At 38.7% G+C, this 11,246-nt stretch overlaps 1 protein-coding gene across 1 annotated transcript in view; it reads right to left on the bottom strand.

The window, feature by feature from the left end:
* Window positions 1-287: 287 nt before the first annotated feature.
* Window positions 288-11,246, bottom strand: part of LOC133455453 (ephrin-A5b-like) — a 113,991-nt gene continuing 103,032 nt past the window's right edge. The window contains exons 3-5 of the mRNA XM_061734509.1: window positions 7,688-7,753; window positions 7,478-7,558; window positions 288-5,276 (exon numbers count right to left, since the gene is read on the bottom strand). Of these exons, the coding sequence (XP_061590493.1) occupies window positions 5,152-5,276; window positions 7,478-7,558; window positions 7,688-7,753 (272 nt within the window). The 3' untranslated portion in view covers window positions 288-5,151. The remainder of the gene's footprint in view (window positions 5,277-7,477; window positions 7,559-7,687; window positions 7,754-11,246) is intronic.

Below are 11,246 nucleotides of genomic sequence, written 5' to 3'. Positions count from 1 at the left end.
GGAGTTTTCTTGGCAGAGCTCCCCGAAGTGCTGTACATTCCCGCAAGATTAATTGAAGCTGTTTCTGTTTTTGTTATTTCAGTGTGTGAATAACCTCCCGATTACAGAGAAACAGCTGTTCACCCACTTCCCCTGGACTCAGACTGTGCGATTACGCACCGAGTGACAACCAAGACAAACATCCCGTGCGCTGACAAGGCCTTCACGCTTTCTTGATGTTCTTTCCACTTCGCAAACTGTCAAGTGAGTTATTAACAAAACAAATCAGGACAAGGTAATTACAACGACAAAGAAATATTTATTAAATCTTTTTTTTTCTTCTTTTAGTTAGTCATAGCTGCTCCAACACGTGTATTTACAAAGACATGGCCTTTTTTGTAGAAAATCTAGTGAGGGACTGAACAGGAAAAAGACATTAGAGTAGTTTGGATGAGTACAGGAGGGGATGGGACTTAAATAGGCACAAGGTACAGTCACTACTTTTTGTTAACAGAAATGTGCAGTTTTGTGGCACACCCATGCCTAGTTGGGGGGGAAAAGCATATTTGTGGACAGGATAACAGTTTCCCACTAATACAGTATATGCATTGAAAAAAATGATGCCAAAAACCAAGGACAGATGATGCGGTGTTGCCTGCAAGCTACATAGTACCAAAATCTGGTGACAAAGAAGTCCTTAAGAGTGCATCACCAGCTCCCCTTGATCCACAGTTTGTTCAAATGTACATGAAAAATCCAGACTGGATGCAGAAAACAAACCTCCCCCTGCACCATAGACACACTGATGAGCGTTTACACCAATTAAAGTCTATTGCATCAATCGGCCAATGCAACAATGTCAACTGTGGCTTGCAAACATATGAAGGTGAAGATGAGCACCACTAAAAAAAAGGACATCCTGAGCCTCAAAGACACTTTGGATGCATGAACACATTGAAAAAGAATGTTCTTAGCTCTTTCGCTGTTCTTTGTTCAGACTCTCTGATTCATGATTGTAACACAACTGTACTGCATGTTTGATATGTGCATTAGTTGCACAGACAGATTAACACGTGGAGGGTGTAGTTTGTTTTTCCCTGTTTCGTATAAAAGACATAGAAAAATGAAAGTTATTTTGTATCAAACCCTTGTTTTCTTGCTAAGAACATTAACAGGTCAACTAAATTGCCCTTAAAAGAAGTGTAAAGAAAAAAAAAAGAGAGCATCTAACATGGTATGTTACAACAGACTAATTGCTGGATACACAGTATCCACAAAACAAACTGATTGGTTTTTCTGAAAGTGGCACGGCTGGAGGCAATCATTTCAGAGATGCGGGGTGTCAGGAGGAAAATCATTTTAATAAATCTGTCAGTTCAAAAAAAAAAATCCCTAAACTTCAATCCCTCAAAATACTTCATTTGTGCTGCTGCTTAAACAAATCATCATGTCAGATTATGAATTAGTGGGCCAGGACTTTATAATCTCTTCCATAAAGTATAATGCCATCAACTCCCTCCCTCTCTTAGCTTGGTTTAAATTAAGTCACTATTTACATTTCACACTGATACACTCAACCCAACCTGCCAAAAGTGAAGGATCAAGGTAATCCCAGATTATTTAATCCAAATGTAATTATTCAAACTGATGAATCTGAGCGTAATCAGAAATAATCCTTAACAGTGCGTCTGCAGGGAAGGAGGTAATAACTCTATCAAATTAAAAGAAATCAATTCAGGCTGAATGCAGCAAATTTAGGGATATTTGTAAACTGCGGGCAAAAATGAAAATTTATGGCAGACTCCACAATTGTGGCATCGGCTTTTCCCAGTCTAAGGCTATGTTTTCTAAGCCACTCCAAATCGCATTAATAGCATATCTAAATTGTATCTAGACAGATTGTTTTGACAGTCTGAACTGCCAGACATCACAGTAAATGGGATTATTTTTCTTACCAAATTTGATTTAAACCACATACCTTTAGCAGATGCATTTCAATCTGAATACTTAGTTGCTCAAATATTATTTGGAATAGCCTTCTTTTGTTATCTACAATGTTACACAGACAACAACTACATGTATCAGAGTAATGGCAACTACAGGTAACCTGCCTGGACTATTTACCCTGCTGTACCGACATCCTGTAAGAGACATTTGCCCAAGAGCAGTAAACTGATCCTGATCCATCCTCCATCTCTGGGGTATTACTAGAACTTGTTGAAAATTTACACCGCAGGTCCACATAACTGTTTGCAAAAGTAGCAAAAATCACTTCCCCAGCCTTTTATTTGGTTTGTCTTTACTTTGTGGATAGCAACTATATGGATTAAGGAAAGTCAGCGAGGACATACAGATCACATCTGATCAAGTGAAATATAGAACGTAAGCCGTCAGACAGAAATGTTCAAATGAGATTTGGGCTGGCAGTGTGCACAAAGCCAAAAACCTCACAATCTGAATATGAAAGGCAGTAAAAATTTAATGACAAGTTGAAAATCTGTGTTTTCTGGCATGGTCCATTCTGAATACTAATCGTTTAAGGCAGGGAATTATCAGAACATTTCCCTCCTGCTCTAACAGAGAATATTAGGGCCACAGTTAAGGGTCAAGGTCAGAGGAAAATTCATTTATAATGACATATATTTATTTATTTTTGTGTGTATGTTTACTATATTTTATTCTTGTAATATGACTAATGAGATTATAACCATTTCATTACATTCCTACTGTACGTTATTACACAAGTATCACTTTATGATACTCAAGACTTTTAAAGAGGAACTTTTTCTATTCTCTGGTTATTTGTATTTATTTGTTTTATATTGACCTTAACTCTTGTAAAATGGCTCTTTCTCATAACTGTAATTCAATAAAATCTTCATTCTGTTCTTTAAAATTAGTTGAAGAAGTAAATTATTTTATGTCTAAGTTATAATTCTGAGATCTAATTGGAGTTAAGCTCTATGACTGCTGTCGTCTTTGAATTCCTGACATTTATACATTGGTTTCTATTTTCATGTTTTAAATGTGGTCCTAATACTCGTCAGCACTGTATTAATGAGCATGTCTGACAGGTGTGTATCGTATGGAGCCAAATCAAGGCCAAAAGTTTTGCTAATTTGAAAATAAAATTTGAACCTTGAAATTCTTTTTTTACAGTTTAAATTTTTTTTTTTTCGGTATCAGATCTTTTTTTCAGTTTCAGAACTTTTTTTTTCAGTTTCACATCTTTTTTTTTTATCAGTTTCGCTTCTTTTTTTTCAGTTTCAAATCTTTTTTCAGTTTCAGATCTTTTTTTTCAGTTTCAGACCCGATGTGGCGTAGGGGGCGTGGCATCAACTGAGAGGGGCGTGGCATCATGAGTGACAGCATAACAGAGAAGGCGGGGGACGTTCCTCAGTCATGTTGCCTTCAGGAAACGTAGGTTGCAGAAGTTATCAGTAAAAGTATGATTCAACACTGTTTATACATTATATTCACGTGATTGGCAGTGGAAAAACGGATACTAGTGACACATTTCTGTTTAAAAAGCTGTTTTAGACCGTACTTGGCAGTTCTGAAACTGAAAAAAAAAATCTGATACAGAAAAAAAAAATTTTAACTGTAAAAAAGAATTTTCAGGTTCAAATTTTATTTTCAAATTAGCAAAACTTTTGGCCTTGATTTGGCTCCATAGTATCACCGCAACATTGAAACACGCTCACCGTCTCACTGACACATCTCTGAGCTACTTTTGCGAGAGAATCAAAAAAGAAATTTCCTTGCAAATAAAAAAAAAAGGAAGTTTCCGCCTCGTGTTCAGCATGGACATGTCCCTGAACTATGTAATAATGTTGCTTCTATTTACAATAGTTGTTCAAATAGTGATTCACAAAAACAATAGTGGTAACAGTTAAACCACATTTGTGACATTTGTTGATGACAAACACAAAACACAGATACACTATGTCTACACCCTGGTGCACACCAGACTTTTTTTTTCTTCTTCTTCTTCTTCTTCCTGGACTTTGTTAAAAAACAATTAAAAACCCACCTCTGCAATCATTTCAAAACAGACGTACAAAGTGTGTTTTAATATTATCAGTTGAACTGTATGTAACATGAGCTAACGTAACAGGTAAGTGTATTTGTTTTTATTGCCTTTCTACTGTACTTACAGACTAAACCAGAACAGAAAAAAAGCACAAGAAACTTCACAATAAATAGGAAAATACATTTTGCCTGGCAAAATACCATAACAACCTCTATGCATTCATCTAACCATTCAAATATTTTACTGTACAACCGTGTTGACTGCTACAACTGAATTACGTGAACGATTTAAAATTCAAAAAAACAAACAAACACATTAGTCGATCATTGAATCATCTCTATCCAAACACTAAAGCAAAGCAAAAGCAGAGCAGAGCAAAGCAGAGCAAAATGATTTGAAGAAGCACTCACAAGTGCACAAGTGAGTGCTTCTTCAAATCATTTTGCTCTCAACAACGGTCCTTCACTGTCTGCAAAAATGCATCTTTTTTAACCTGAGAGGAAGGCTAAGTCATCAAATCCGACCCCCGTGCTCTTAGCAGCTTAGTCTCCTAGTAACATCCGCCTTTCTTGGTTTCCTCTCTGCTCGTCATCACGTCAAGTGTTGGTCCGGGATCTTCCACATTGGAGGCAAATCCAGTCATGTTTCAATTCGTGGCATTCCCAAACAAACAAATCGTGAAGTGTGTAAACTTTTTCAGGGATCCGGCTGTGCTTATCTGCCATTCAAGCTAAGGAGTGTGCTGATTGTGTATATTGTGTATCGTGTGTGAATCATTTTGAAATCATGTTTGTGTGCTTGTCTAAGACACAAATACTCGGTGTGATACTTGCATACTGTGAATGGACGCAAGGCAAACAGGTAAGAGAAACGTCCACTTTGGGGTGACTCAACTATCAGCGCTTGCTGAAAATTCAAGAATCACACTAGTTGGCATTTTGCAAAGTCAATAATCAACAAAGGCTTCGCTATTGAAGTCCGTTCCTCTCTGCTTTCACCAAGAGAGATTGTCAGTGTTTTTTTTTTTGTCATTTTTTTCTTCTTTTTCTAAAAAGTGCTCCTTGGAGGTGTTACAGGGTAGAGAGGCCTGTGGTCCAATCAGGACAGTCCATTCCCGGGACAGCTTCTGAGACTGGAGGCTATAACGACAAGATGGCCGCCAGGAGCATGAGGGCGGAGCTTAGCAGCAGGACTGAAAGCTGCTGCTCACCAGCAGAGTTCACGTTCCGTCTCGCTGGTTCTGGTGACTCGTGACTGACACCATCTACGGGGGGAGGGCAGAGAAATGGAAATGAAAGCAAGGGTGAATTACAGGTGAATTACTAGATACGATTGACAAAGAAAAGGAAGATTTTACTCATTTATAAGCATTTAAACAGAAGTTGAATCACTTTTCCAGTAGCTGGATCCTGATTCATAGAGCATAAAACCAGAACCGTGTATAGCACTGTACAGGATCAAAGCTGTATCACCCCACTAGGGATGGGCGGTATGGACTAAAAAATGTATCACGATAATTTCTGGCATTTATCCCGATAACGATAAAAATGACGATTAAAAAAATACCAATTCAACTCCACCTTTGTAACTATAAATCTATCTCGCTCTCAGATCCGCCATGTTTGTTACACAAAAACGTCATCTTTCCTTCCTTCCTTCCTTCCTTCCTTCCTTCCTTCCTTCCTTCCTTCCTTCCTTCCTTCCTTCCTTCCTTCCTTCCTTCCTTCCTTCCTTCCTTCCTTCCTTCCTTCCTTCCTTCCTCCTTTCCTTGCTATCTCCCTTCCTTCCTTCCTTCCTTCCTTCCTTCCTTCCTTCCTTCCTTCCTTCCTTCCTTCCTTCCTTCCTTCCTTCCTTCCTTCCTTCCTTCCTTCCGTCCTTGTTTTCTCTCTTCCTTCCTTCCTTCCTTCCTTCCTTCCTTCCTTCCTTCCTTCCTTCCTTCCTTCCTTCCTTCCTTCCTTCCTTCCTTCCTTCCTTCCTTCCTTGTTTTCTACCTTCCTTCCTTGTTTTCTATCTACCTTCCTTCCTTCCTTCCTTCCTTCCTTCCTTCCTTCCTTCCTTCCTTCCTTCCTTGTTTTCTCCCTTCCTTCCTTCCTTCCTTCCTCCCTCCCTCCCTCCCTCCCTCCCTCCCTCCCTCCCTTCCTTCCTTCCTTCCTTCCTTCCTTCCTTCCTTCCTTCCTTCCTTCCTTCCTTCCTTCCTTCCTTCCTTCCTTCCTTCCTTCCCGTACGTTGTGCGTGGATTTAACACAGAACCATAAATCATCTTTACACAAAAACCTCATCAACGGGAATTTATCGTTTCTACCGTGAGATGACAAATTCTTATCGTGGGGAATTTTTTTGACGGTTTATCGTGAACGGTAAAATATCACCCATTCCTACACCCCATAATACTTCACTTATTCCTCCAGAGCTGACAAAATATCACATGTAAAAGTAATGAATGCAACAAACTGTCGATCCCTAACACACAAGAGAACCTGTTACTTATGACTCAAACGGAGTAGGTTTTCCAGCTATCTACAGCACTTAAGGGTGCTGTACTTATAAACACCAGAAGCTGTTCAGCTTTGGCTCTCTGTGCGGCATCTCCATGAATGCATGCGTCATGGCTCCAGAATGCAACAATTTGTAAAATACTTGACACAGGGATAATTAATGAAAATCAGCAAATGACTGTGCATGTTTTGAAATGAAACTGCAGAATGCTGGAAGCCCATACTTTGATCTGAAGGTGTCCTCCTGCAGGTTTGGCACAAATTTGGCCAGAACTACCACAGATAATACGTACATCTGACCATTAGGAACAGACAAGTGTGTTGATATTGGACTGCATGAGTGTAAAAAGTCTTGAGGAGATGACAATGATAAATTGCACCACGAATGCTTGTGGATCTATCAAAATACTGGCCTCGAAAATAAGACAGCCTTTGTAAAAACTTGGAAGTGCAATGAAATTCCAGCATGGTAAAATTCCAACATACGCATTCGCACAAGTTTCTGTCAAAGAAAAACATGTAAAAGACAAAAAAAAAGACCTTTGCATAAATATCAGCTGACCTGAATCCACAGAGAGCATTTCTGGGGTATGCTAAGGAGAAATATAACGAAATACAAGCCTTTCCAAAGCTGCTGAAAACAAAGAAAACTGTTTGCATTGCTGCATTGACTTTCAACTGTGGTCCCTGTATTTTGAGTTAAAGTTAAAATCAGAGAAATCCAGTTTAAATATAGTAGACAGTATGGAAATGAAATGTGGCATGGCCTTGTTGTATGTTGGGAATAACTAAAGTCAAAAAGAACTAACGGTATTATCAAAAGTCTGCAAACAGAACGTTTTGTCGATCTCATTTTGAATTTCCTGCAAGCAGATGTGGCGGCACTATGATTAAAATAAGATTAATCTGCATTGACCTCACACTATTCTTTTTCTAAGACAAACATAATGGACAGTTTATTCCCACCAACCTCCGGGTTCGAGGGAGTTGTGATTGTTGTCGTCAAAATCGACTCCTTCCTGCACGTTCCCGCCGTTTTTCACACAATTGTCTTAAGAAAACAAAGAGGAGATTGGAAGATTAGGCGAATCAAACGTCACGGCCCTGCAGCCCCATCACAAGCTGGCACACAGCAGAATGAATGCTGGGGAAACAGCAGACGCAACAATCGGCGACTCACTTTGGGGTCTGACGAAGACTTTGAGACGAAGGCAGCTCCTCCTTCCTTTGGTATCGGTGACAGAGGCTGTGGACACATGACACAGGGTTAAGCAGGAGCCCCATAGGCGTCTTTCCTTCAGTTTTATTCACCAGTGATGGAAAATGTCAGTTTAAATGACATTAGCTAATGCACATTAACATTTGACTTTGACAAAAGATGTGCCGTAATTAGATAATATGATAAAAGGAAGGTGTTTCAAGCATTGAGGAAACAATACTGCAGCCCGTAAGGCTAACATCTTACTGAATCAATTGGAATTCAATAAGAAGTTATTAAGTATCATACACAGTAAAGATGCAACAGTGGATAGAAATAACTGACATTAAATGGATGTATCAGTTTGAAGAATCAAATGTCTGTACATTGTCCAGTTTTTAGTAAAAGAGTTTTAAAAAATCATTAATTTATTACTAGAAATTATAGCCTTTGTGTTTCACATTTTTTGACCCATAAAAAGAACAAAAAAACTAGATAGGCAAACATTTTTAAATCAAGATTAATAAGGGATCAGACATGGGAAGAATTAGACTGAATTGGTAGGTTTTCATACCAATTATACCTCTTGATTAGTGGGACTCAAATGAGGACTAATTATGTATTCAGCCATTATCAATGTCATGCTACACTTCACTGCACCGCTGGGTTTTTTTTTTCTTTCTTTTCCCTCCTTAATTAATTTACTAACCTGAAACCGTGCCACTTCACCTTGAAGAGCTAGAATCTGAACTTGGTTTCTCATTTCCATAGTCACCAGCACTTCCAGCATGTTTTACAGTGGTCGTCACAGCGTGGTACTTTCCTGGCTTTGCTAACTGAATTTTGCATTAAAATGCCCAGAGCTGGGGCCTCATTTATAAAGCTTGCATGCTTTTTACCTGCCAAAAATTGATTGAAGGCCAAATATGGCGCTTTTGCATTAGTCTCACTTCAGCTCGGTTCTACCCGTTTTTTTTTTTTTTATTAATTTTCATGGCGTGCTGAGGCCTTCCATCTGAGATTAATGGCTTGCCCTTTTGTCAAGAGTATTTTTAAGTTTTGTCTGGCTTTATCTTGATCTCAAAATAGATTTTGAGTTTTTCTTTCTTAGTCTTTGCCTCCTATGTCTAAAAACCATGATCGATGTCGTGTCTGGAGGCTGTCAAGTGTCTCAAATAGTTTCTGTTCTGACTAAACAAAAAGACATAAGCTATAAAGTGTTTGGATATTTATAACAGGTCTTAATCATCTGTACGTGTATGTATGTATGTTGTGGTTTCCCACGTATGTGCATCTGTGCACAGACGTGTCTGCAGTTTGTCCACACAGTCTCTGCCACCAAATGGCCCAGACGCTCCGTGTGATGGATTCAAGCCCAGCAGTAAATTCCAGTTGAAAGTAAACTGTGTCAGTGTTTCCACTGTCGCAGATCACTCCAGCTCTCATTTCAAAAGGCACTTTATCAGTTGCCGTGCGGCTGCTAGCGGAGATAAAAATCATCTTTAAACGCTACCATAAGAGGAATATTGGAAGTGAAGCAGCAGAGGGAGGAAATAAACGAAAGAAACGTTGTCAATCACGCTGCTTCTGTGTGTCAGCGGGTATCGGGTAACTTACCTCACACCCCAGAACTTGACTGCACTAATCTGGCCGAACTCTGACTGTTTCTTTCTTCCTCTATCTCTCTCATGCTCCTTTGGTCTATGTTAGGGCTGGGCGATTTTGGACAAAAATAAAATCCAGATTTTTTTCTCTGAAAAGGCGATTTTCGATTTTGATTTTTTTGGTAAAACTACAAAAGAAAATGGAATAAATTGTTTCAAATATTTTATCTTTATTTTTAAAGAAAAATAGCAAACAAATTTCCCTATTGGGAATGAAGTTCAATTGAAAGATACTGTAAATCCTCCTTGAGTTTAGTAAAGTGACAACATTTACAATTTTCTTGACCAAACAAAGATTAGACGAGCTCTGTCTGTAATGCAGCCAGCTGCAAAAAAGGAAAATCCATTTTCCGATTTTCCTTTTTTAACATCGATTGTGATTAATAAATCCGATTTAGATTTAAAATCGATTAATCGCACAGCCCTAGTCTATGTATCCTGTTTTTTTCTCTTTCACTTTATTACACCTCCCTTTAAAACTGAGACTTCTGCACTTCTGCATATTGGATACATTTGAATAAATAATTTGAGCCACAGCTATAGCTTTTTTGCTCATGAAATAATCTGTAGATAACAATTTCATTCAATTATAAACTTTTTAGTTATAATTGAAAAGTTCAAAAAGTTCACATGGCGTCCGACTGTTGCTGGCTGAACAGTTAAAACCTCAACAACCTTTCATTTGATTTGCAATGATATGTAATATAGCAAAGCAAAAAAGACTCATCATATATAAGAAGCTGGAGGCTGCATTGATTTAACATATGACAGCTAATGCTCTGTTGATGAATCACACCCAAAGAGTAACTCTATATCCATCTTTCTAGAGTTACATGAACCACGGCAACGGCAGTAATGTGATACACACACTTCACACAACGTTGCTTATTAATTCAGTGCTGAATCAGATGCCATATGTAACACGTTATTGGCTCAAATGGAAACACAGCCAGTGCTGCAGTTATCAATGGCCCTTATCCCTACTTATCTCTATGCACATTATCCTCCAGCGTGATCTTTGCAGTGTTTTCAGCAACTCATTCTTTAGGTTGAAGGTGAGTGCTTCATTAATAATTAATGATTACTTAATTCATTTTTCCTTTGGGGATTAATGACGTTTTTTGGAAATTGAATGGAATTTATTAAATCTTGTAGCTGCTGAATTGAAGCGTATTTTTCACTAATATTTCTCATTGCTGAGCTCTATCTCTCTGACATTGTGTCACTTTGTCTTCCTCTCATCTCACTTTCTCAGCCTTCCCCCCCTTCTCCCCCATGCCACCTTTCCATCGCAGATTCCAACACACACACGCAATTACCCAACTGCCTCTCCTTCTCTCTCTCATGTCTGCCACTGAGGTCAGAGTCTGGGCTTTTTCTATCCTCAAGCAACAACGCAGTCGTGCTTCCCCGGCACTGTAACTCCAGCTCTGACTGCAACCCTAGACCACGGAGTTTCTCAGGTCACCCGGATGCTGCCTCACCATGGCGATGGGACAGCAGTACATTTTCCAATCAGACACTTTCAGGCGTGTACAGTCATGTGCTGTGGTACTCGTGATCGCACTTTAGCAGAGATCACAGTAGGAATGGGTGATATTTTACCGTTCACGATAAACCGTCAAAAAAATTCCCCACGGTAAGAATTTGTCATTTCACGGTAAAAATGATAAATTGAGGAAATGAGCCTGAAAGAAAGAAAGAAAGAAAGAAAGAAAGAAAGAAAGAAATGAGCCTGAAAGAAAGAAAGAAAGAAAGAAAGAAAAAAATGAGCCTGAAAGAAAGAAAGAAAGAAAGAAATGAGCCTGAAAGAAAGAAAGAAGAAAGAAAGAAAGAAAGAAGGAAAGAAAGAAATTAGCCTAAAAGAAAGAAAGAAG

The sequence above is a fragment of the Cololabis saira genome, chromosome 11 (assembly GCF_033807715.1).
Source record: "Cololabis saira isolate AMF1-May2022 chromosome 11, fColSai1.1, whole genome shotgun sequence".
NCBI lineage: Eukaryota > Metazoa > Chordata > Actinopteri > Beloniformes > Belonidae > Cololabis > Cololabis saira.
The sequence above is the reverse complement of the archived record's forward strand: the minus strand, read 5'-3'. Positions and strand labels throughout refer to the sequence as shown.